Here is a 25,174-nt window from a genome sequence, read left to right as displayed (position 1 = left end):
TGGAATAGGAATGGCATATTATGTGGAATAGATAGTAGAAGTGGTGGAAACATTTTTTTCCCACCCATGATCATCAGTCATAACAGCTTTTAGACATGGATATAAGATTTTTATTTATTTAACATATTCCTATCTTGGGAATGGCATCATTCATAACCATATTAAAATGATGTTACATTTCCATAATCCATTTAAAACAAGATGACATGAACCAAGGATTTACCCTTCCAGCAAAAGTGCCTGCTAATATACTTATGGTATGTATGGAACATATATATGCTTGATAATTAATATTGCAAAGTAAATTAAATGTGGAAGGCAACAATTATTCAGCAGGTTATTCAGAATGTACATATAATGGTATACACTTCAAAAAGTATACCAGACAGACAAGTAGAGAGGTATATTAACTGTACCCTCAAAAACGGAGTAGGGAGAGAGTCTGACATTATAATTGTTTGGGAAACAGAAGATCCATTTGATGTTAAAGGTTGCCATCATGCATACATTAGATGAGACATGTTCCTGAAGCCACAATCTATAGTCCCCCACTTTGCCAACAGCTTTTTAATGATATGCACATTAGTTATCAACCATGCTGTATTGTTACATGACTAATTCTGGAAGAAATAAGGCATGGAGCCCATCACGTTATCAATTCGGCAGATTAAAATTGTAGAAGAGATCCAATGAACAACTGTGTAAAAAGCAAGACAAAAAAAAAAAAAAAAATCAGGTAGAAATCATGTCATCTTAGTACACTGAACTGTCTTTAACACCATCACTTCATTTTATAGGGAAAAGGTGATGCAAGACACATCAAAGAGCCCATAGTATAGTTGATCACCTGCTATGGAATGTTCTGAGCAAACATGGTTTCATTTGGTGGGAGTAATACAATACAAAATGACACCCATAATGGACCCACCTTCACCATAGTTGCTTATGCCTACATAAATCATTTTTCCAACAGTGAATAAACCTATGGTGGACTTGAATGTTTTCTATTTCCCCATCACAGCATATGTAAAATTTCTTCAGTGCAAATACCTTTAAAAATGCAAAAAGCTTCAATTAAGTTCAAAATAATGATTCTTATGACGTTCCCCACTGAACAAAGGACTGTGTTACATATCCCTTATGTTCTTTCTGCACCCACATCTTACCAAGTCAGATCATATCTGACTTCTACCTTCACAAATGTTGATAAACTGTTTTCATGACATCACATGGACGCTTCACAGTTCTCCTTAAAGGAGATTTATCATGAGAAGTTACAGCAACCGTTAAGCTCAATGATTTGATCTCAAGTTCGTTTACTAGGATTGGATGTGTGGCCATCAATGCTGCTGTTCACACGCTGGCTTGTAGCACAGTGGGTATGGACAATATGCCCAGTGGGGGTTCTGACAAACACCGGTTCTTGGAATGGCTTCCGGCACACATGGCAATATTTCTTCTCTGTAAGAACTATTGGCTTCTCCATCATCTTCAGCTGGGGGGGGGGGGGGAAAGTGATAAAAGTATCTAGTGTTAATTCACAATGCCACATTAAATATTTTGTAAAAAAAAAATAAAAATAAAAAAAAAAATAAATTTAAAACTAAATGGTATCTGAATTGTGTCTAGAACACAAGAAATCCATAAATGCTTCTTACCTTTTCTTTCATATAAATTAGATTCTCTGCCTTTGCGAGTCCAACTGCCACCTGGGACATCCTTACTGCATGAACATGCTCCCGCATGGCCCCAGTTAGGAATGGGGACAAAAGCTGCACTGACCAGTTTTCTGGTAATTGCGGCAACACTTTGGAGGCATCAAAATCTGTAGGATGGTTGTTCAACAAGTCTACAGCAGCCATAGTCAGTGAATTGTCAGGCTTGGACGGTGTGAGGTAGGAAGAAAGAAGGAGCTGGAAGAGTCTTTTACGATAAGATGCATCCTTGCCCCGAGAGTTCCATATGCAATAGTTCTCAGCTGCAGCAAAGTCTTTTAATTGATGAACTAAGATATTTAAAGCCTGATCGTGTTCCTCCAGCTTTCCATGTAATATCGCCCGCTCCATGTGCAGATCTGTGTCTTTGATTTTATCTGAAAGAGAAAACATTTTAAATAAGTGAGCACAAGCAGAGCTCTAGGTTGGCCATGACCGGTAGATGCTGACTAGAGTTGATTCGAATAACATTCGAAACAGTTTCGAATACATTGCTCCCATAGGAATGAATGGAAGCGGACGAACAGCAAGGGGTTAAGCGCCGGCCGCTTCCATTCATTCCTATGGAGCGAGGTATAGTTTCGAATACTATTCGCTCATCTCTAAAATTACTGACCAAACACAGACCATGAAGATAAGCCACTTCCATACTGGCACCACCTTAATTGAGGAATGAACTATCACATATATAAAAATTCTATATGCCTAAGGGTATGTTCAAAAGAAGATTAAGTGAAATCCACAACGCAAGTTTGAGGTTGACATGCCATGGATCTGCGAGTGGTCAGCAACTATTGTAAGAACTGACAATGTAAAGCCTTTTTTTCCTGTAGTGCTATTTTTGAAATCTGTGGCTGAAAAAGTTGTAACTATATGAACTACTGTGTGGATTTACCAAAAGGAACATGGTTTATAGGTGGATTTTGATGTGGAAAACATAACATCTATGGAAATATTCTGTCGTGTGAACCCGCACTTGACCCCCCTCGAAGATACAGCGATTTTCCGTTTCTTACTGTTTGACTTTCAAAATGTAGGATTTATTGATTTATTTAGTTTTTATTTATTTCATTTGAGGGCTAATTTTTTACAAGACAAATTGTACTTCATAATGGAACAATTTAATATTCTATACAACATACTGGGAAGCCAGAAAAAAAATAAAATTCATTGTGTATTTAAAAAAAAAAAAAAGCCAAATTTGATAGGATATCAATAGGATTCTATATACAATAATTTACAGAGTGTGTCAATAAATCTCACTGTTTTTCACAGTTCAGGGTGATCTAGCTGTGAAGCATGGTGCACGAGAGTGCGACCTGGTCCATTTTTTATGGAGATGTCCCAAATTACATCTTCAATGGGTCCAGCTTTTAGATTATATTAATTTAATGTCTTCAGATCATGTCAATAATATTACTTTAATTTTGCTAGGTGATTCCAGTGTAATTAAAAAACAATATAAGAAAGCACAGATAAAATTGATTTTACAACTGTTATTTTTGGCTTGAAATCTTTACATATCCTTAGAGGGTGTTCACACTACTGTTGGATATCTGTTCTGATAGTGTCCGTTTAAAAAAATAAATTAACGTTTATCATAATTGACACTTTTTATATTGTCCTTTTTGTAGTTTCTGCTTTGAGTATACACAAAAAAAAAAAAAAAAAAAAAAAAAAAAAAAAAAAAAAAGTGGTAATAGTATAAAACAGACGCCCCATCCATTGGACAAGCCATCACCAGATTTGGCACCCAATTATATACATCTCCCATGACGTCACCCCTGCACTAATACAGAGTAACAGCGACAGTCTTTCTGCTGTTTTAAATGTCATATATTCGCTCTGAAACTAAATCTCTCTAAGACGGAACTACTACTGTTTCCATCATCTAATAGATCTGTCCCTGATATATACATTGTAATCTCAGGCCTTACTACACTCACCGGCCACTTTATTAGATACACCTGTCCAACTGCTCGTTAACACTTAATTTCTAATCAGCCAATCACATGGCGGCAACAGTGCATTTAGGCATGTAGACAAGGTCAAGACAATCTCCTGCAGTTCAAACCGAGCATCAGTATGGGGAAGAAAGGTGATTTGAGTGCCTTTGAACGTGGCATGGTTGTTGGTGCCAGAAGGGCTGGTCTGAGTATTTCAGAAACTGCTGATCTACTGGGATTTTCACGCACAACCATCTCTAGGGTTTACAGAGAATGGTCCGAAAAAGAAAAAACATCCAGTGAACGGCAGTTCTGTGGGTGGAAATGCGTTGTTGATGCCAGAGGAGAATGGCCAGACTGGTTCGAGCTGATAGAAAGGCAACAGTGACTCAAATAGCCACCTGTTACAACCAAGGTAGCCAGAAGAGCATCTCTGAATGCACGGTACGTCGAACTTTGAGGCAGATGGGCTACAGCAGCAGAAGACCACACCGGGTGAAACTCCTTTCAGCTAAGAACAGGAAACTGAGGCTACAATTTGCACAAGCTCATCGAAATTGGACAATTGAAGATTGGAAAAACGTTGCCTGGTCTGATGAGTCTCGATTTCTGCTGCGACATTCGGATGGTAGGGTCAGAATTTGGCGTCAACAACATGAAAGCATGGATCCATCCTGCCTTGTATCAGCGGTTCAGGCTGTGGTGGTGGTGTCATGGTGTGGGGAATATTTTCTAGGCACTCTTTGGGCCCCTTGGTACCAATTGAGCATCGTTGCAACGCCAAAGCCTACCTGAGTATTGTTGCTGACCATGTCCATCCCTTTATGACCACAATGTACCCAACATCTGATGGCTACTTTCAGCAGGATAATGCGCCATGTCATAAAGCTGGAATCATCTCAGACTGGTTTCTTGAACATGACAATGAGTTCACTGTACTCCAATGGCCTCCACAGTCACCAGATCTCAATCCAATAGAGCATCTTTGGGATGTGGTGGAACGGGAGATTCGCATCATGGATGTGCAGCCGACAAATCTGCGGCAACTGTGTGATGCCATCATGTCAATATGGACCAAAATCTCTGAGGAATGCTTCCAGCACCTTGTTGAATCTATGCCACGAAGAATTGAGGCAGTTCTGAAGGCAAAAGGGGGTCCAACCCGTTACTAGCATGGTGTACCTAATAAAGTGGCCGGTGAGTGTATAACTCCTAGGCAGCAGGCCCGCTGCCTCGGGGTTGTGTTTGACCCAGACCCTTCCTTCACTCCCCATATCCAATCACTTGCACGCTCATGTCACCTCCACCTCAGAAATCTCCAGAATACGCCCTTTCCTCACCAGAGATACACTAAAGACACTTATTGTTGCTCTGATTCATTCTCGCCTTGACTACTGTAACTCCTTACTAATCGGTCTTCCCCTTACTAAACTCTCCCCTCTACAATCTATTCTGAATGCAGCGGCCAGGCTCATCTATCAGTATGGACGCTACAGCGATGCCTCCAGTCTGTCAGTCACTACATTGGCTACATTCATTACAGAAATCATAAACTTATCACGCTCATTCACAAGGCTCTCCATAATGCAGCACCTCCCTACATTTCCTCCCTCATCTCTGTCTACCGCCCAACCCGTACTCTCCGTTCACTCAATGACCTAACACTTACATCCTCTATTATCAGAACCTCCCACACTCATACAATATGTCTCCTGAGTTGCACCACTTCTCTGGAATGCTCTATCCCGCACAATCAGATTAACTCCCAAGTTCTACAGCTTCAAGCGCAAACTGAAGACGCATCTTTTCAGACAAGCCTATCACAATTCCTAATGTAAACCCTTCCGTTTCGTAATTAGAATCCCTAAATTGAACCCTCCTCTGAGCCATCTCCCACATGATATGATGCAGTTTCAGGCTAGCTCTATAGGTCCAAGCTCCATCCACATGTTAAAGGACAATACTGGTGAGGGCTCATACAGTTTTATATTTGTGTAATGACAGTAACCTCTATTACAAAATTGTCTGACCGCTGCATAAGCAATGCTACCTCCGATGCCACCGTCTTGTGCCACCCCCCCTCTACCTCAGATTGTAAGCTCTTGCGAGCAGGGTCCTTAGTCCCATTGTGTGAAGTGACTATTTCTTTGTAATGTATCTTTGTATTTGAACCCTACAAATTGTACAGTGCTGTGGAATATGTTGGCGCTATATAAATAAAAATTACTGTCAGTTAGCCACAAAAATTAATGTTAAAAAATAATGGATGCTTGACTTCCGTCGTAAATCTTATTTTGAACAGATACACCTTAATAATTGCAGATTTTTGTAAATGGACACTAACGAACAACAGATAAAATCCCCTTGAAATCCATTGTTAATAATTTGCAACGGATATTAGCAAAGGACAATACTAATGGTAGTGTGAATGACTCCTTAAAAATTGTCATAATTATTAGTCCTTACAATAAATTATGGACAAAGTCCACTTACAGAGATCTACTGTATGAAAAATATTTTCTTAAGGAATCTGCTTTTAAAACTAATTGGGAACCCTGACAGAGTTTTAAGTGATGCTCAAAAAATATGTGATGGCGTGGTTAGTGAATTTCTTTTTTTCTTTCCCACCCTGTGGGTTGGAGGGTATTTTTTGTTATTGTGAGTTTTCTTTTGTTTGTTTATACTAAACTTTTGTAAAATAAAAAAAAAATAAAAAAAAAAAAAAAAGTTAAAACCAACTTCTAAACAACTCCAGGAACATTAATGTACTGTATGTATGCATGCATGCATGCGTGTAAATGGATGACATCAGAATCTTTTACAAGGTATACTTTCATGAGCTGCCGAGCAACAGTAAGTTTATGGCAAATTTTGTCTAAAAAGCAATTGATATAACCGTTTGTACATTAGGCATGCCCACTATTCTAACATGGTATGAAATGCCTCCTGACAACACACTCACCGATAAGAAAGAGAACTCGATACAGATCAGATTGCTGTAACAGATTCTGGAACCTCTGACGCAAATCTTCCAATCCAGACTGGTCTGAAGACTCCACTGACTTCAGACGTAGCACTTCTTCAAGATACAGCACAGCTAGATGTGTATGGTATTTTTCTTTCTGTACACAGACAGAAAGATAATGGCAGTCTATTAAACCAATAGGCTAGAGCAAGATAAATGTAATGCAACAAACAACCAGAGCCGCATGAACCATACGGGGCCAATGGTGCATCCACACCAGGCCCTAGAATTGGACCCCCTCATCCGCCCCAGACTTAATAGGACAGTCCTGCATTTTGGGTGCGGTCCCACTTTTCTGGGCAGCAGGCAGTTATTTCAACACTGTGTCCTTGGGACACAGAGTTTGAATACAATAGTAGAGAACATTACTCTGCCTTCAGCTGATATTGTCTGCAGCAAAGAAGCGCAATGAGTGCCGATCCACAGACATTACAGCCGGAGGCTGCAGGTCCATGAGAACGCAGTTAGAACAGTATTTGTTTTTGTGGGGGTTGGGAAGTAAGGGCACTGATGGAATATTTTTAAAAGGGTTTTTCCATCTCACGATTTCTTGTGCTCACCTGTCTCCTTTAAAGACAGAGATAACAGTCATGGATCAGCAGCTAAAAGCATGTTAAGAGGAGCGGAAGAGGGGGGGGGGGGGGGGTTGGGGGGAGTAGCCAAAAATAGGGACAGTCATCAACCCGACAACTTGCGCTAAAGAAGAAAGATGTACCTAGGGAGTGAGTCGTAAATACCAAACAGCCATATTTAGCTGTATCTGACAAGAAGATAAAGCAATGCATTGGGTAAAACACTTTGGTTAAAAATTAAAGCTACAACAAAGATGTGAGCAGAACTTAAAGGGAGTCTACCATCTTCCCCAAGGACATTCAATTGTCACAAATGTGTTACAGAGCACATTACATTGATAAACAAATCTTTGTTATGCATGTAACTTTTGTGGGCCCGGAGGAAAAAAAAACAAACTTTGAAGCCTTATGTAAATGCAGCAGTTGGTGCACTGGAAGCGGGTCTTCATGTGCCTGACCACTGCTCTTGCAACTAAGGCCCCTACCAGGTCCTGCTTGTGCAACCCTGTGCAGTGAAAAGTGTTCCTCCTAGTAAAAATACACATCCTACTTGAACAGTAAGAGCAATGTTCCCAGGGCTGAAGGCCCCCAATGCACCAAACGTGTCATCTGCATAAGACTAAAGTTGTTTTCTCCAAATCTACATACGGAACAAATGTTTATTTATCAGTTTAATAAGATCTATAATGTGGAGATAGCAGCTGAATAAGCATGCGAGGGGTGGTAGATTCCCTTTAAATTGGTTACCATGCACAGAAAAATAACACTACTCCCATGTCGCTGCTGTTCTAATATGTGCCAGGTTCCCAGTGCTCTTTAGCGTTGACAGGAAATATCTGCTCAGTCACTAGTTCAGTGCTGACTGGCTAAGCAGGCATTTCCTGGGCAGGTGTGTACCTGGTAAACAACAGCAGAGGGACTGCAATCTCCATGGCACTGGGTACAAGAACCATAAATAAAGTTCATTTGATAGTCAAAATTGTAGGATTTGTAAGTATTTCACAGCCTTACCTGAATATTCTTTTCCATGACTAAGTGTTCCAGGTAGATAAGTAAAGCCTTAGTGTACTTGCAGAGATGATCGACAATCTTATCGGGACAGAAACCCTCATTCTGCAGCTGTTCTTCTAATGACCGTTTAGTAAAAATCTCAACCCCAACCTGAAAGATTAGAAAAGATGTAGGGAAAGATTCTAAACAGCATATAAGAAATCTTGTCAATCTTTTGTATAGGCGCAAAGGAAACCAAGCAGAAAAGACAATGTTACTATGGTGTTAATGGGTTTGACTTTATTTTGTGTTACGTTTTTACCCTTTACAACTTTTGAGAATACTTACATTTTCTACCACACTCTTGGGCATGTTGACAGGAGATAGGATTTTTTTTTTTTTTTTTGCCAAGTTTTATAGTCAATAGAAAACTACTGTGTATTAAAAAAAAAAAAAAAAAAAAAAAAAGCCAAAAAGTCCCATGTAAATAAATCCATAGGTAATATTCAGAGTTGTAGAACCACTATACTGTTATTATATCTTGACCGTAAGGACAGTATTATACCAGGGCTAAATGGGACCAACACCCTGCAGGAAAATCATCTGAGGCCTCCTATGACTTTCAGCCTTCGTGTGACCCACAGCAATAAATGACATGCTATGAGTTTAAAGCCTGCAGCACAAGTCACTTTACACTGTGGGTTTTAGTCGCAGCATAACATTTAAGTTGTTTAGCCGCTGGCAATTTCGCAGATGGCCTGCTGCCATTACAGCCTGTACTCCATCCTCTATGCAGATGGTGCCGCTGAGTGTAATAAAACCACTCCAACAGTGCATTTGGGAGAGGGGGGGGGGGGGGGTCATGTGATTTACGGTCCATGGTCATGTGATGAGCACACAGGTGCTGCTTGTTATAGTTACAGCACAATAATCAGACATCTGCCTGGTAATCAGCTGTACACCTGTGTCCTCATCACATGACCATGGACTGTAAATCACATGACCATGGTCAGAGTTTTATCCACTTGAACAGAATGAATGACAGCAAGCAGATCTAGAAAACCGTGAGGAATTAATACAGAAAGTATATTGGGAAATTGTATATCTTTCTATTGTACATTTGTTTGTCAATATTGGTCTGAAAGTGGCCAACCCCTTTAAGTTTTAGAACTCTGAGCACTTCTTGACCATGTCTAAAATGCTTACTACCTTAACCCAAGCCAAGAACCACAAACCTGCTCACTTTTCTGCAAAACCCAGTCTGCATATTGCCACACCAGTTGCTGGTCTTTGGAGAAAGTCAGGAAGTCCACTATATACTCAAACAGGTCTGGCCGAGTGTTGTCTTCAAGCTCACCATTCACAATTCTAACCCAAACCTGGAAGAAGGGACAGACAAAGATTTCTTATTAAAACTGGTTATTGTCCACTTTGGTCAGCAAATATGGTGGCTTTGCTTCACTATGCAACCTTGCAAATGTTTGTCTTCTGCCGTTCAACTTATTTAAAATATATTCTCTTCTCAAGAAATCAATCGTCATTGAGGGTAAAGCAGATACTGTCAGGGAAATATTGCACAATACATCCTGAAGTACACTACGGCTGTAATATTCCACTCCATGCAAACAATTGTGTACACAGTAAAAAGATCTCATCTAACTGCAGAAATATTACACTCTGCAGAAATTGGAATATATAAATTATTAGCATGCAATGTCATCTGCATAGATATTTTCATTCATTGAACTCAAAGTCAGCCAAGATGGAAATAGGTACTGACATGCTATACATTTTAGACACATTGAGATACAGTATGGGCCCACAGCCAGTTATGGGTGTATTATTACAGGTTTATTCAATACAACCAATCACATGAGTGCTACAGAGACACTTTCACAGTTGAACTAAAGTCAAATGAAATAAACTGTTCAGTACCTAAAACTAACTCCAAAAAAGAGGAACCAAAAAATAAAATATAAATATTTTATTAACTACAAATAATGCACATAGAATAACACGGAGACAAAGAGACAAAACCCTACATGTCGTGTTTTGCTGGTGGTTTTGATCTCCATTTAAATCAATACAAAATGTCAAGGACACAGCTAGTGTCTGCTGCTAATGTCCATTCAAAATCTTCACACTGACGGTAGTGTGAACGCTCCCTAACAGTACTGCACTATTTTTCTCTGGCTCCTTTCTGTGAAATCCTGCTGTTATTTATAGTTTCCTTTGCCTCTCTATTAAGAGGTGTACCCTACTTCTCACTGCGTGCTGGCTTGTGTGTAATGAAGGGAAAATGTGTGGGTGGAGTTCACAGGGTATACCTCAATACACATGCAAAAAAAAAAAAGATGGATTTCACAAAGGAGACAATATTTGTTAAACTATATTAGAACATTAATAACAAATGCTGCCAGAAAATCTTGAGTTTAGTGACGCTTTCAATGCAAAATATAAAGTTCAGGTAATACAATCCTAGGAAAAGTGGGCAAGTTGATTCAGTTACCTGCACAGCAGCAGAATCCTGCTTGTTGTAGTGATACAATAAACCAAGTGCAAAATACCTGAAGAAAACAAAAATATTCTGTTACACATATCTATTATTGGTCCTATTAGTTTTATTTGTACATTTTCATCTTTCTTGCACTAGGTTCACACTAGCATCCGTCTGCCTGCATGGGGATCTGAAAGATGGAGAGCCTGTCCGCTAAAAAAAAAGCGGTTACCTGTGGACACCCATAGCCGATAGAGGAGTTTCAATCTAAAACCAGCAGAAAAAAAGATTTTAGACGGACTATGCGGCAAAGTCTCCCACAAAGATTCCTACGTAAATGTGAAGCTAGCCTTAGTAGATAAATAAAAACCACTTCCCACTTCATCATTATTAGCTCCTGTGATAGGTTAAGAAAGATTTTTTTGGAAGAACACTACTTTTTACCCACAGAAATTAAAACGGCCATTGGGTCAGCCATCTTCCTCAACCCCAGTTTGTGTAAACAGACTTGCTTCAATCCAGAGACATACCCACATCTACCTGGATAAAGGCCTAAAACACTGTGCAGGTATATTCATATGAAACACTTGCATCATATGACACTCCCCCCATTCCCCATTCAAATCAATGAAACTAACTTTTTTTTTTGTAGATTGTGAACACTACATAGAGCTCACAATGTACATTTTTTCCCTATCAGTATGTCTTTTTGGAATATGGGATTGAAATCCAATGCAAACACAGGGAGAACATACAAACTCCTTGCAGATGTTTTTTTTCCCTTGGCGGGATTTGAGCACCAGGACTCCAGTGCTGCAGTGCTAACCACTGAGCCACCGTGTGACCCTCTCAAAACTAACATTTATTTTTTTTTAGTTTAACCTCCATGCAGAGGAAAAGAGTTAAACTTACCAAAGTCTATAATAATTGGTGCTCCTACCATAAGCACCAAATAATCGGAATGTGCAGGTCACTAAAAGCTAAACACCACTTACTTTTTGTGCTTCTCCAACCATGTAGCGCTGTCTGCCACTTCACAGGAATTATCTGAGACCAACAAATCCAAAAGGCTTTCATGATCTGCTTCTGCATAAAGTTTTAGCAAGGCAGTATCTACATCTTCCTGGTACCCATTGGCCACTTCCGTGCTGCGGATTTCACTTAAATAGGACATGAGAAAACGTTTGCACTTCGCAACTTTCTCCTGGTCGCCTCTTGTCAGCTGATTGAGATCGGCATATTCATGAAGAGGAGGATGTGCACGGATAAAGGCAGAAGATGATGGCAGGAGAAGGGGATAGAGAGAGATAAGTTCCCGGATATCAAGGTGACTGGTTCTACAATATAAAAACAAATACAATCTATGAATATAATGAATTGAAAACAACCCAACTTTTCAACATCCAAAGGGTTACAGAAGACAGCTAGGAGTGTTGTCACATTTTCAATAGCTGAAATCTCTGAATAGGATTAAGTATGCTAGCACAATGGTTCCCAACATTTTCTGCACCAAAAAAAAGTGCATATGTAACAGATTACATTTATACAATTCCCTATACTTAATGAAGATCTCTCTCCATATCAAGCAGAATTTATTGGCGGGCTGGACAACTCCCTTAATAAAAGCATGGGTAGAGTATGGGCCTTCATTCAATTATAACAGCAATAGTGCGTGTGTGTGTGCGTGCGTGCATACACACACTATTACCTGTGGAGGGCACTACGACAGTTATAACCCCCCCAATTAGTAGGCAATGTACTTCAAATGTTCCATTATAGCAAAAAAGTTGTGCTCAAGATTAAGACAATGAGAACATTTCTGAAATTCAAGATATCCCTCGTCCAGTTTTTCCCCCAGATAAACACTTGCATTAGGACTACAATTTCACCTTTACTGTGCATGGCAAGCCAAAATTACACATTGTGACCGGAATGGTTACTCTGGTACGGCTTATTGTTTTGGGGTGTGGTCAACTTCCGAGGGAGCATTAAAATTCTGCTTATAATTAATTCTTAAAACTGGCAATTACTATGTTTTTCAGACAATAAGACAGATCTGGCTAGAAGACGTACATCAGGTTTATACTGTATAGGGGGCACCAAGAAGAATTACACCGTTTGGGAGGAGTAATATGGTATTACACTGTATGGGCAGCACTGAGAAGCATTACTCTGTGTGGGGGCGCTAATATGACTATGAGGGCACAAACTGCACAGTATACTGTGTGTGATATTAAGGGGCAATATATTGTGTAGGTGGCACTAATGGGGCATTGAACTGAGTGGGGAGCAATAACTTAGCATTATACTGTATGAGGGCACTAAAGAAAGTTATAATGTGCTGGGACACTAGCTACAAATTAAAATTTAATGGGGGAAGGGACACCAAGGAGCATCATACTGCATGGGGCACTGACGGGCTATAATGTATAATGCGCCTTACTTCATACAGACTAACAGAGGTCAAGAAAAACTCCCGACTGCTATCCTTTATTACTAATACATTAGTGCAGCAGCAGCAAAGATCAGTATCATTCCTGCAGCCTTCACACAGGTTGTACAGGCAGCAGAGAAAATTACTGAACCCTGCTGCCTTGAAAGTAACGTATACATGCTTAAGAGTGGCAGGGTCCGGACAGCTGGCGGCCGCAGTCCCCTTTCAGCCAACTGAACCATCCTCTCCAGCACCGATTTCACAGAGTGGTGTTGGGCAGAGAACTGTGCAAACAGCCGGTCAGTGTGGACTGGCACTGCTAGGGATTTTTTTCTGAAGGTTTTTCCCTACTAAAAAAAAATAAGTCTTATAGTCTGGATATATGTCTAAGGCAGAAGTCATTGATCACACATTTTACCAATATAATTTGATACATGTATCTGTTATCAAAACATCACTTTCATTGAATTTCTACATTAATTTTTATTGACAGCTGAAAATTGTCTATACACATACACTAATACAATAAGATAATTATGGGGCTATAACATTCAGGCAACATTTACCTGAATAATTCTTTTGCTTCTAAAAACTGAAGCTGAGCAAACTGTATAAATCCAGCCTGTTGCAGGATTCTTCTATACATAACCTGTGGAAAAAACCAACATTACTGATCCTGCAAGATGTAACACTGCTACACAGTTTAACATGTACATAACATCACAACATGTAGGTGTGCACTCATTTACCACTACCTAATGCAAAAATGAAAGGAGAAACAAATAAGACTAATAGGAACCTTCTTCCAACAGATATTCCTAGTGAACTTATTATACACATGCAGGCTTGGCCTGACTGAGCATGCATGTGTTGTCACTAGGGAGGCCTTCTTCTGAGACACTACAATACTCAACATTTAGCCAGTGCTGGTGAAAACAGGGTTCAGCCAACTATCTAAAGAGCATGATAATGCTGCCAAAGACTGCTAAATGGCGGCGCACAGGGACATCTACTGGCACTGCTTCCTCAAAGGAAGGTCTTGAAAATACTTAATACATGGTCTTTTTAAAGCGTATCTAAACTTTGACAACTTTCGATTTTCTGGCACCATTTGTGTCATTAATAAAATTTGCTAAAGTATACTACAAAATTTATCTCCTTTCTGTGAAATCCTGAATCTCCTTATTCTTCCCTTTGCCCAGTGGACTCATTTACATAAAATAATTAAGCAGGATTACAACGTAACAGCAGGGAGAATCGGGGAAAAAAAAAAAAAAAAAAAAAAAGTAGTTGTAGAATAGACTTTTTAAAGGCTATCCAGAAACATTTCTGACTGAGCAACAGATTGCCATCCATTTCTAGTTTTGTGCAACTAGATTCATATATGACTGATCCTGTTGCTGCCATCCATCAAAGTGTTTGGGTAATAAAAGAACAATTATTTATTTCACTGAACATATCACATAAAGTGTACTCCTCTAAAAGGGGTTCAACAAAGAGAGACCTGACTACCATCTACATACATATACATTAACCTGTTCCCAACCGCTCACTGTATACAGGTATATTAGTCAGCGCTTGCTGGCCTTTGTGCAGCGCCAACGTATATATACTGACACTGTTAAATTGGGGGATCAGTCATCCCAAGGGCTGGTAACTCCATGATCACTAATAGCTGTTGCTGGTCATGGAGACATTATCGAAACCGGATTGGTTCAGGTCCAAATCATGTGATGGCCATGAGAACCAAGTCTCTCCTCTGGTCCTCTTTCAGAGAAAGATCAGAGGGGAAACAGGGTGTTAGTGCGAAAAATCAGTTGTACATCACATACATTCAGCATTCATTTATTCAGTTATTGATCCCTGTTTGGGTAGGATTTAGGGCTATGTGAATATTAGAAAGGTTAGGTATAGTATAGGATTATAACCATCCACCACGTTATAGCAGGTCCGCACTCCTTGGGCTTGGTAAAATATAACCTTTAATAAGCCATTTTAAAACTTACAAGACAAGGAACAAGACGTGAAAAAAGTCAGAAGAAACACATGGTGCTTAAAAACGCCGACACGTTTCGAGGCTATACAGCCCCTTAGTCATGGCATGGCTGTATAGCCTCGAAACGCATCAGCATTTTTAAGCACCATGTCTTTTTTCTGACTTTTTTTCACGTCTTGTATGTTTTAAAATGGCTTATTAAAGGTTATATTTTACCAAGCCCAAGGAGTGCGAACCTGCTATAACGTGGTGGATGGTTCTAATACGAAGGTTGCCTCATTCAGTCCAGGGGTAAAAGGCCGTGCACCCAAGGGGATATTGGACCACATATATATGGTGAGATCGAGACTTTTTTCTCCTTTTTGCATTTGTGAAATAGTATAGGATTATTTAGGGTAGTTGTCAACTAATTCATTTTAACCTTCCCAAAATGGTTGTTAGATTCGCCCCCCTCCCCCGACTATGGCATTCGTTGTACAGGCAAAAAATTTTTTATAAGTTTATAGGCTTTTTCGGACACAGTGGGGCAAGTTGAACTGGTCATAGTCCAGCCTCAAAAGCTATAATGCAGTGACAAGCCTAGAAGCCTTCATAAGGTTCTTGGCTGTTAGAGAAACAGGTTGGGTACTGCGATCTCAGCGCACGGAAGCTGGCCTGCAACGATAAAGGTATAGTAAATGTCTGGAGGACTTTTTATTATTATTAGAGGAAGAGGATAATTCCTGGCCTGCAATGCTCCTCCCAGTATCAGTTGATCCTTACACTGACCAGAGAGAGCAGCATGTATGAGGGGGTATTTAGTGATGATGCAGCAGTGCTTAGTAATAGAAGAAAATTCCCCCTGTTCTCCAAGATCCTCATTTGAATAAATATTATAAGTACATTTTCTCGGTATCCCTGGAGCTCTGAAACATAAGAAAGGTATTGTTTTTGTTCTGCTAACAGCATCTACAGCACTATAGGAGCAGTTTAAAGTAGCTAGTAGCAGTGATAGACTCCCTTTAAGGGGTTAAAGACCTGGCTGCAGATCCTCTGTAAAAGGGAAATACCTACAATATTGTCATACATGATTTCATTTTAACAATAGAGCCATTATAGCCATTTTGCATACCTGAAATTTCTCCTTTGGAATATTATGACGTGCACCCTTGGCAAGCACAAGAGCTTCTTCTACTCTCTGGTTTGATAAAAGGTCCTGTATCTGTTTTTCCAAAGGCAAGGGGATCACAACATACACCCCATTACTGGTTGCTACTATTACCCTACCTGTGAAACACAGAAAAAATAAACTAGTCAGTAAGGAAAATATTATACGTTGATCAATAGCTGTATTTGCCATTAAGAAATTAGTAATAAATGTCTCAAGCAATAACACTTGCATAGGCATTTTATTAAGAATACCTTTACATGACTAAGACAGCTATGGTATGGTACAAAAAATGTTTGCTGTCAAAAAACCTAATATATTTGCACCATATTCATAAAAATATTTTGATGCAGATTCTGATGCAGCATTGAAAATGAATTTCACTTTAGATCAGCAAGGGTAAAATCTATGCCGAAATGTTCAGCAGACTACAGTATTTTACAAAACTGAAACTGCTGCTAGACTTGACAGTAGTTGAAAGACATGTATGGAAAATGTAGGGAGAGATATGTCAGTTTATGAATGGGGGAGAAGGAGCAAAATAAGTGAAGGATGAATTTTTCTCCAAACAAAAAAAACCAAAAAAAAAAAAAAAAAAAAGTGATGTTTTATTGAAAAGTTAGTAAAGAGTCTAAAAATGCACCAGATTTATCACAGCGCCTGCTGCTAAATATTAAGTCTTTACACTGACTACTCTACATTTATACCACCTTTTTGTTGTCTCTTTGAACAAGAATTGTGGCGCAATTTGGTTGCATTTGAGCCACACCCTTTTCCAGAGAAGCCACACCCACATGTCTAGCAAGATGTGTCACATTTATGGCAGAGTATATTATCACAATGGTAAATCTGGCCTCTGTGCAAACGGTACATTATCTATAACCCATATGGTAAATGCCATATTCATAAACAAACTGCCCAACCTGATAAATCTGATGCAGAATAAAAAGTCAAGACAGGCATTTTTAGCAAGCGAGTTGTGAGCTTCTATTTTTTCAGACTTTTTTCTACCTAAATATGGTGTAAGTCTGTGCCACTTTTTTAAATGTATTTAAATGCAGAGACAAACAGGCTTCCTTTGTTCTTAGGGCTTTGTGTTCAAGATGATGTTGTTGTTGTTGTTGTTGTTATTGTTATTGTTATTGTTATTGTTATTGTTATTGTTATTGTTATTGTTATTATTATTATTATACCATTCTGACATTAGCTTTGTGGATGATGCATTATTGGAGGGGTGTTATACCAAACTACTGCTAAAATTCTCCAGAATAAATCCTGGCCTACTGCACAAGAGGAAGGAAGCAAGAACCCGTACTACTGACACAGCGAAGCGTAACAAGATAAAGTCAGAAGATTCTTCCTGTTTCAGAAAGGGAAACCTAGCAGTGAGTGCAAATGACAGGAAACGCCTCACCGTTATCTGCAATATAACAAAACTAGGGTTCAACGAGAGAGATGGAAATTGATGTGACCTCCAACAACACACCCCAACACTACTTATGAAGAGGACGACCATATGCTCCTATCACCAGCAGTACTGGGCAGGTACGGTACTCATGAAAACACCTCCTGCTCTCGGTCTGATGAGCAGCAGAACAATTACTTGTCTATATTGACTAGTTTACATTGTGTTTGTAGAACGAACCAAGTTGTAACTTCAATCGACAATCTCCTTACTCTTACGCAGGAAAAAGGACAATTATGCCACTGCAGTAGATTACTGTATACGCCAATGGATTGTACACATATATTGCATATTTAGTCATGAACTTCATCCTGATCTTCAAAAGTGGCCAATGAAGACACACAGGTCCCCTTTATTATATTTTTTTTATATTGCTTACAAACCACATTACTAGGATTGCATATAAGAGGCAGACAAATCAAATTCCTGCTGTCTATTAAATTGCATATGAATGCCTGAACTGTTGAATTTCAGGGCTAACAATTGCTAATACATTACAGAGGTTGTGCTTTATTGATAAGATATAGAATAAAATGGGGCCCATATACTGTTCCTGCATAGGGGCCCTCTACTGTGTGTCTGCCACTGTTGCAGGCGTTGTATTCCAATAATATAATGGATGTAAAATGCACCTATAAAGGATTTACCTTCAAAATCCTGTAGAATGATGCCTTCCTTGAAGGGCAGGCTTTGCTTTTGTTGCTGATCCAGCATGCTGTGCACTGTGACAAACTCTTCATCCAAAGCCAACACATAAGGAAACGACACTGCTGCTCCAATAACATTCTCTGACCAGTGAACTGGTGCACGCTGAGAGATTCCCGCTACTGTGGCAAACATCCCTACAAGAACAAACAAAACTATGTATAATAAAACACACACAGAATGGAGATAACAAATGTGTCCAATCAACAGAGTGCAATTAAAAATGGAAATCTAAAGCCCCATTATCTGCAAAAACACACCTTGGGAAAAAAAAAAAAAAAAAAAAAAAAAAAAAAAACATTCTCTAATGAAATATTACAAAATATTGTACCATGTGCTAAGATATTCCATTAAGCTCAGTAAAGATGCATCTATATACAAATGCAGGACAGCAGCTCTCCTGTATATGATGTGCAAGTGACTTTAGGCCTCTTTCATGCAATCCTTTTGTTTACCAGTCAGCATATGGCCGCTTTCTAAAACGGATTCTGTTACTAGTGATTGATAATCAAAGTATCTGAGATATTACGGTTGGGGGTTTAGGGACAAAACGGTGTATCAAAATATGATTAAGTAAACACATTATCTGTCAGCTGAATCAAATAGTAGTTTCTCCTTGTGAATCGGTGTCTCTGCCAAGATATTGCAGTTTTTGGAAATATGCAAATGAGCTCTTTGGAGAGACTAGGGAGTTGACACTTTCCTCTTTGGAACGACAGCAATGTCCTTGTTGCTCCAAAGAGCTAATTTGAATATTGACAAAATCAGTGATATCTCAGCAATGGACAACAGATACACAAGGGAAAAACAGATTGATGCAGGCAACCCTAACTCCGTTGGGCTGGGTTGATATGCTGGCTTCTGGTACAGACAATGTGAATGATTCAATAAACAAAAGTATATATCCTATTTTTGTTCCTTTTTTTTGTAAATTTTCAAATTTATGAGGATCTGTGAAAAACTGATGATACACAAATGCAAACGAACTATGAATATGGGCAATTTTGTTCATTACCTAAACCTCCAGGTCCAGCCAGAAGAAACTCCTGTCTGCTGATTCTCTTTATGATCGGCCTCTTCTGCTCACTAGGATAGGGAAAAAGATCCTGGCAATGTCCGGTATTATAGTTCAGGGTAACATAGCGGCTGCTCAGAGCCAGGCACAAAAAATGTCCATCTGCTGCGAGGGCACAGGGTTGTTCTGGTGTCGAGACCTCCCGCACTAACTGTACTCGCTCTTGACTCACGCTGAAGATCTGAACAGTGCGTCTCTTAGAAGAGATGAGACAAACCTCCACGCTGAAAGGATCCCCGCTGACTGGATTCTCATTGAGGGTGAAGCTGAGCACCCCCCGGATCTTAGTTCCTGGAACTGGCTCCAGAGAGTCACTGCACAGCAACGTAATAGTATTATCACACAGCACTAGTAATCGTCCCAGGGCAGAGGCAGCTCTCAGTTCACATATTGGCTTCTTTAAACCCAGCTGTCTTTGCCGCTGTCGGGTGGTTGTGAAGTTAGTGTTAAGGTGATCAGATGTCTGAACCAAGGCTAAACCACTCACTGCAGTGTTGTTTTCTTCCACTAACAGAAGATGGTGAATGCAGCTGTCATTAGTGCCAATGTACAGGTCATGCCCACAGCACTCCAAGCATTCAATCTGTATCCCAGGAGGAAGATGCTCCTTCTCTGAAGCGCACACCAACCTAAATGCCTGCACGCTCATGGCAAAAAGAGAGAGAGCCCCAGGGCGTCCTGGAAAGTTGATGTTAGAAACAATGAGAAAAGGTTCTGCAAATACAAACATTTCAACACTGGTAAAACAGTCATCTACAACTTACACAACTTCTGCAGACAGTAAAATCATTCTAACCTTCCAATATTTATTTGGCACAAAATTCATTTCACTTGCACTACCAACATAGAAGTCGTCTCGTGGGATAGAGAATACAATACTAATAAATATATATATATATATATATACATATATACACACACTCACCGGCCACTTTATTAGATACACCTGTCCAACTGCTCGTTAACACTTAATTTCTAATCAGCCAATCACATGGCGGCAACTCAGTGCATTTAGGCATGTAGACATGGTCAAGACAATCTCCTGCAGTTTAAACCGAGCATCAGTATGGGGAAGAAAGGTGATTTGAGTGCTTTTGAACGTGGCATGGTTGTTGGTGCCAGAAGGGCTGGTCTGAGTATTTCAGAAACTGCTGATCTACTGGGATTTTCACGCACAACCATCTCTAGGGTTTACAGAGAATGGTCCGAAAAAGAAAAAACATCCAGTGAGCGGCAGTTCAGTGGGCGGAAATGCGTTGTTGATGCCAGAGGAGAATGGCCAGACTGGTTCGAGCTGATAGAAAGGCAACAGTGACTCAAATAGCCACCCGTTACAACCAAGGTAGCCAGAAGAGCATCTCTGAACACACAGTACGTCGAACTTTGAGGCAGATGGGCTACAGCAGCAGAAGACCACACCGGGTGCCACTCCTTTCAGCTAAGAACAGGAAACTGAGGCTACAATTTGCACAAGCTCATCGAAATTGGACAATTGAAGATTGGAAAAACGTTGCCTGGTCTGATGAGTCTCGATTTCTGCTGCGACATTCGGATGGTAGGGTCAGAATTTGGCGTCAACAACATGAAAGCATGGATCCATCCTGCCTTGTATCAACGGTTCAGGCTGGTGGTGGTGGTGTCATGGTGTGGGGAATATTTTCTTGGCACTCTTTGGGCCCCTTGGTACCAATTGAGCATCGTTGCAACGCCAAAGCCTACCTGAGTATTGTTGCTGACCATGTCCATCCCTTTATGACCACAATGTACCCAACATCTGATGGCTACTTTCAGCAGGATAATGCGCCATGTCATAAAGCTGGAATCATCTCAGACTGGTTTCTTGAACATGACAATGAGTTCACTTTACTCCAATGGCCTCCACAGTCACCAGATCTCAATCTAATAGAGCATCTTTGGGATGTGGTGGAACGGGAGATTCGCATCATGGATGTGCAGCCGACAAATCTGCGGCAACTGTGTGATGCCATCATGTCAATATGGACCAAAATCTCTGAGGAATGCTTCCAGCACCTTGTTGAATCTATGCCACGAAGAATTGAGGCAGTTCTGAAGGTAAAAGGGGGTCCAACCCGTTACTAGCATGGTGTACCTAATAAAGTGGCTGGTGAGTATATATATATATATATATATATATATATATATATATATATATATATATATATATATATATAGCGCAAGGGGAAAGCCCCCTTACTGGTCTAGTTCCTAGTCTTGTCTCGATATACAGGATCAGGATTTGCCTGCTCAGCCGATCTCTGACACCACAGTTACCCGTCTCAGCTGGGAATTGGCTGAGCTGACTTTTCCAGGCATTTCTTGTTTACGCTATGATTTTAGTTTCACGTGAATGAGACAAGGCAGTGCAATATCCTTCCATGAGAGAAGGCAGGAAATCTAGGAAATATCCTACACCTCATTAACATTTTGCTGTTCCAGGGTTATTCAGTTTATACAAGTACAGTTTAATCTGTTACCAGGAGAGGATCTGATCATACATGCTTCCAGCTGTACAACCAAACAATGCTAAGGCTAGGTTCACATCTGCATGGGAGTCTCAGGAGGAGAGAAAAGTCCTGCAGATTCACAGTCCTTACAGTTAAGAAGACTTGTCAGCTCTGGAAATTAAATCAGATGAAGGGAGTGCGGATTTTACAAGGAACAGCATTTCCCCATATTTCTTGTATTGGCCATTTATATAGGTTTATCATGTCTTACCTAATACACCTCTCTTCACCTCCACCTCCCTTCATTTTAGCCCCATAGAAAACAGCTGGTACACCAATGATAAGTCAGCCCAATGCACTAGGAACCCAAAACCTTCTTTCCTGAACCAAGATTCGAGCCATGCCTTTAACTCCATAAGCTACTACCTTTCCTTGTGCTGCATATGCCACAGGCATTCTCTTTAACCCTTTCCCGACATTTAACTCCTTTAATCTCTCCTGATAACTGAGGTCCTCCATGCCCCTTATCAATTTCGTAACCCTACACTGAACCTTTTCAAACTCTAGGACATCCTTTTATGTACTGTGCCCAAAGAACCATGCAGGGTTCTTCTGTCCGCTTGAGAAGTCGGACATCTTCACTTGCGGACAGGGAAGGACGGGCACGGAGTGCAAAAGAACGCACCCGATGCCCATTGAGATGAATGACAGGTGTCACAGACACAGCTAGTGTCCGCTCCTAATGTCCGTGCCAGATTTTGAGCGGACACTACATGTCGGACACCGACGGTAGTGTGAACACCCCCCTAAGCTATCAAACTTCCTCTTCATAGAAAAAAAATGGGCTGCAAAGTTCCTATAATGCTAGGTTCACATCTGTGTTTGGGTTTTGCATATTTAAAATATAACTATTTAAGGATTTACCCCAACAACAGCTCAGTTATAGGATTGCTAAGGAGAATATTACAGCCTGTTTTATAATAAGCAGGAATTTAGATAGGGTAATACAGAATTCCACATCCTCACCCACATTTGCCTTGTTCACACTCACTTTCATGCCACTTCTGACATACATACTCCACCTCCCTTCATTTTAGCCCCATAGAAAACAGCTGGTACACCAATGATAAGTCAGCCCAATGCACTAGGAACCCAAAACCTTCTTTCCTGAACCAAGATTCGAGCCATGCCTTTAACTCCATAAGCTACTACCTTTCCTTGTGCTGCATATGCCACAGGCATTCTCTTTAACCCTTTCCCGACATTTGTGCAGCAGGTGTGGGTATTTAAATATGGTGGCTGTGGGCACCTGGGGCTAATGCCTGCAATGATTTCAGGCATTAACCTTAGAAACACCTTGGTTAAACCTATGCAGCCTCTAATACAAATACCGTAATTTTCCAGTGCATTATAATACACTGCATTAGTGATCAGACCCCCTGAGTTCAAGACCCCTAGAAGTCCTAATAGCTACAGAAAAAAAAAAAAAATAAAAATTAGACAGCAATTAAAAATTCAAATCACCCCCCCCCCCCTTAGTCCACATGGAAAAGTTAAAATATGGATAAAAAGCAATCAAATAGGTACAGGTGACATGTCATTTTGGCTGCATAATGAACACTGTAAAAACATAGGACATAAAGTGGCACAACCGTAGTTTTTGACTAAGGCTGGTCTTACAAGGCCATAATGTAAGTCCGCAATTGAGGGTTTTCAATTGCGGACACACTATAATTAATGCGGCCTCTTACACCACCGGATATTTTATCCGTGGTGTGGCCGGGCCGCAACCGTGTTCCGCAATTTATAGAACATGTCCATAATGGCCGTGAATTGCGGCACTGCACGGACTCGCCCATAGAACTCTATGGGCAAGTGCGGCAGGACACGGACGTCTGCGGAGTCTATGTTGCCGATCAGCAACTTGCGGACTGTACATTCAATACGGTCATGTAAGACCAACCTAATTCCATCCCATTCTGGGTTTTTTTAGGCTTTTCAGTACATTGTATGGAATAATAAATGGTACCATTACAAAGTACAATTTGTCCTGCAAACATTAAGCCCCATATGACTGAATAGAAAAATAAAAAAAAGTTAAGGGATTTTAGCAAAGTCAAAAACTAAAAATTGAGAATTCTTGTGGTGGGAAGGGGTTAACTGACATATTTTAGTCACTGGGATCTGAAGAGATATTGGATATTAATGAAAGTGTGCATTGCCATATAATCCAGCCTAAAAATATCAATATACAGTAGAAACACTGACATAGGTATATGAACAAACCATACACCACAAGTGAGAAATATTTTGTCTATTCCACATGCAGCATTTACCGAGAAGCTCCCCAGACGCAGGCCAGTTTTATTAACAGTTGACACTTTAGCTTGTGACACATCCATAGACTATAACCAGTGAACAATGCTGCATTGCAGAGCCCAGACCATGCAATAGGAGCCAGACCTAGTCAGTTGGTACACATTCTATACAGTCTCTTACATTTATCCTACCCTGGCAAAGCTGGGTGACAACTAGTACAGCTTTTCTAACCTCCTGAGCAGAAAAGGACAATTTTCTGCAATACCCCCTCCACTCTAGCAACTGAGCTGTAAGGGCACCACATTCATGACATCCTCATGCAGCCATTATTATAGTAATATTCCAGCTGTCCGGCACTCACTAGCTGCCATCTAGCCCTACATTGCATCACACCAGGAACAGGTTCAGCCTTGTAGCTTATGTTACATAGACCAACATAGGAAACATAAGCATCAATGAGCCTTCCTGCCGTCCCCAGGTAAAGCATGCCCTGCTATACATGTACAAGGATATTATATTCACCTAGGCTATAGGATTGTCTGTTGACACGCCATTCCCCATATAAGGATCTATATTGCAGACCTATAGGTACAAGGAAGCTTGTCTGCTACTATGACCCGCGGTGCAGCGCCTAGGACGCGGCTGATAGACGAGACGAGGCGCGGCCCCCCTCAGGTATATTCGGGTAGACAGGGAGGGATGGACGGGGGGGTGTTGGTACCTGGCTGTGCTCTGGCTGCCCCGGGCCTCCTCTCTGTCACTGTCACGTGTTCAAAATGGGGCGTCACTCCGATAACATGTGACCGGCTACACTGCCTTTTGA

General features: G+C 40.4%; 1 protein-coding gene across 3 annotated transcripts; it reads right to left on the bottom strand.

The window, feature by feature from the left end:
* Positions 1-133: 133 nt before the first annotated feature.
* On the bottom strand, positions 134-25,112 carry TGFBRAP1 (transforming growth factor beta receptor associated protein 1). 3 transcript variants are annotated; one of them, XM_075265075.1, is made up of 12 exons: positions 25,073-25,112; positions 19,508-20,245; positions 18,435-18,629; positions 16,287-16,441; positions 13,746-13,828; positions 11,741-12,082; positions 10,758-10,815; positions 9,484-9,627; positions 8,270-8,419; positions 6,624-6,783; positions 1,659-2,092; positions 134-1,495 (listed from the first exon to the last, which is right to left on the bottom strand). In XM_075265075.1, exons 2-12 carry the CDS (start codon positions 20,214-20,216, stop codon positions 1,307-1,309), a joined length of 2,619 nt encoding a protein of 872 aa, XP_075121176.1. In that variant the 5' UTR covers positions 20,217-20,245; positions 25,073-25,112; the 3' UTR covers positions 134-1,306. The 3 variants fall into 3 exon arrangements, with proteins under 3 accessions (XP_075121176.1, XP_075121178.1, XP_075121177.1); XM_075265077.1 differs by having other exon boundaries at positions 19,508-20,281; positions 25,073-25,102; XM_075265076.1 differs by lacking the exon at positions 25,073-25,112 and adding an exon at positions 24,874-24,948.
* Positions 25,113-25,174: the final 62 nt, after the last annotated feature.

This window comes from Leptodactylus fuscus, chromosome 2 (genome assembly GCF_031893055.1).
Source record: "Leptodactylus fuscus isolate aLepFus1 chromosome 2, aLepFus1.hap2, whole genome shotgun sequence".
NCBI classification, from domain to species: domain Eukaryota; kingdom Metazoa; phylum Chordata; class Amphibia; order Anura; family Leptodactylidae; genus Leptodactylus; species Leptodactylus fuscus.
Note: the sequence above shows the minus strand (reverse complement) of the source record. Positions and strands in the feature narration are given on the sequence as shown.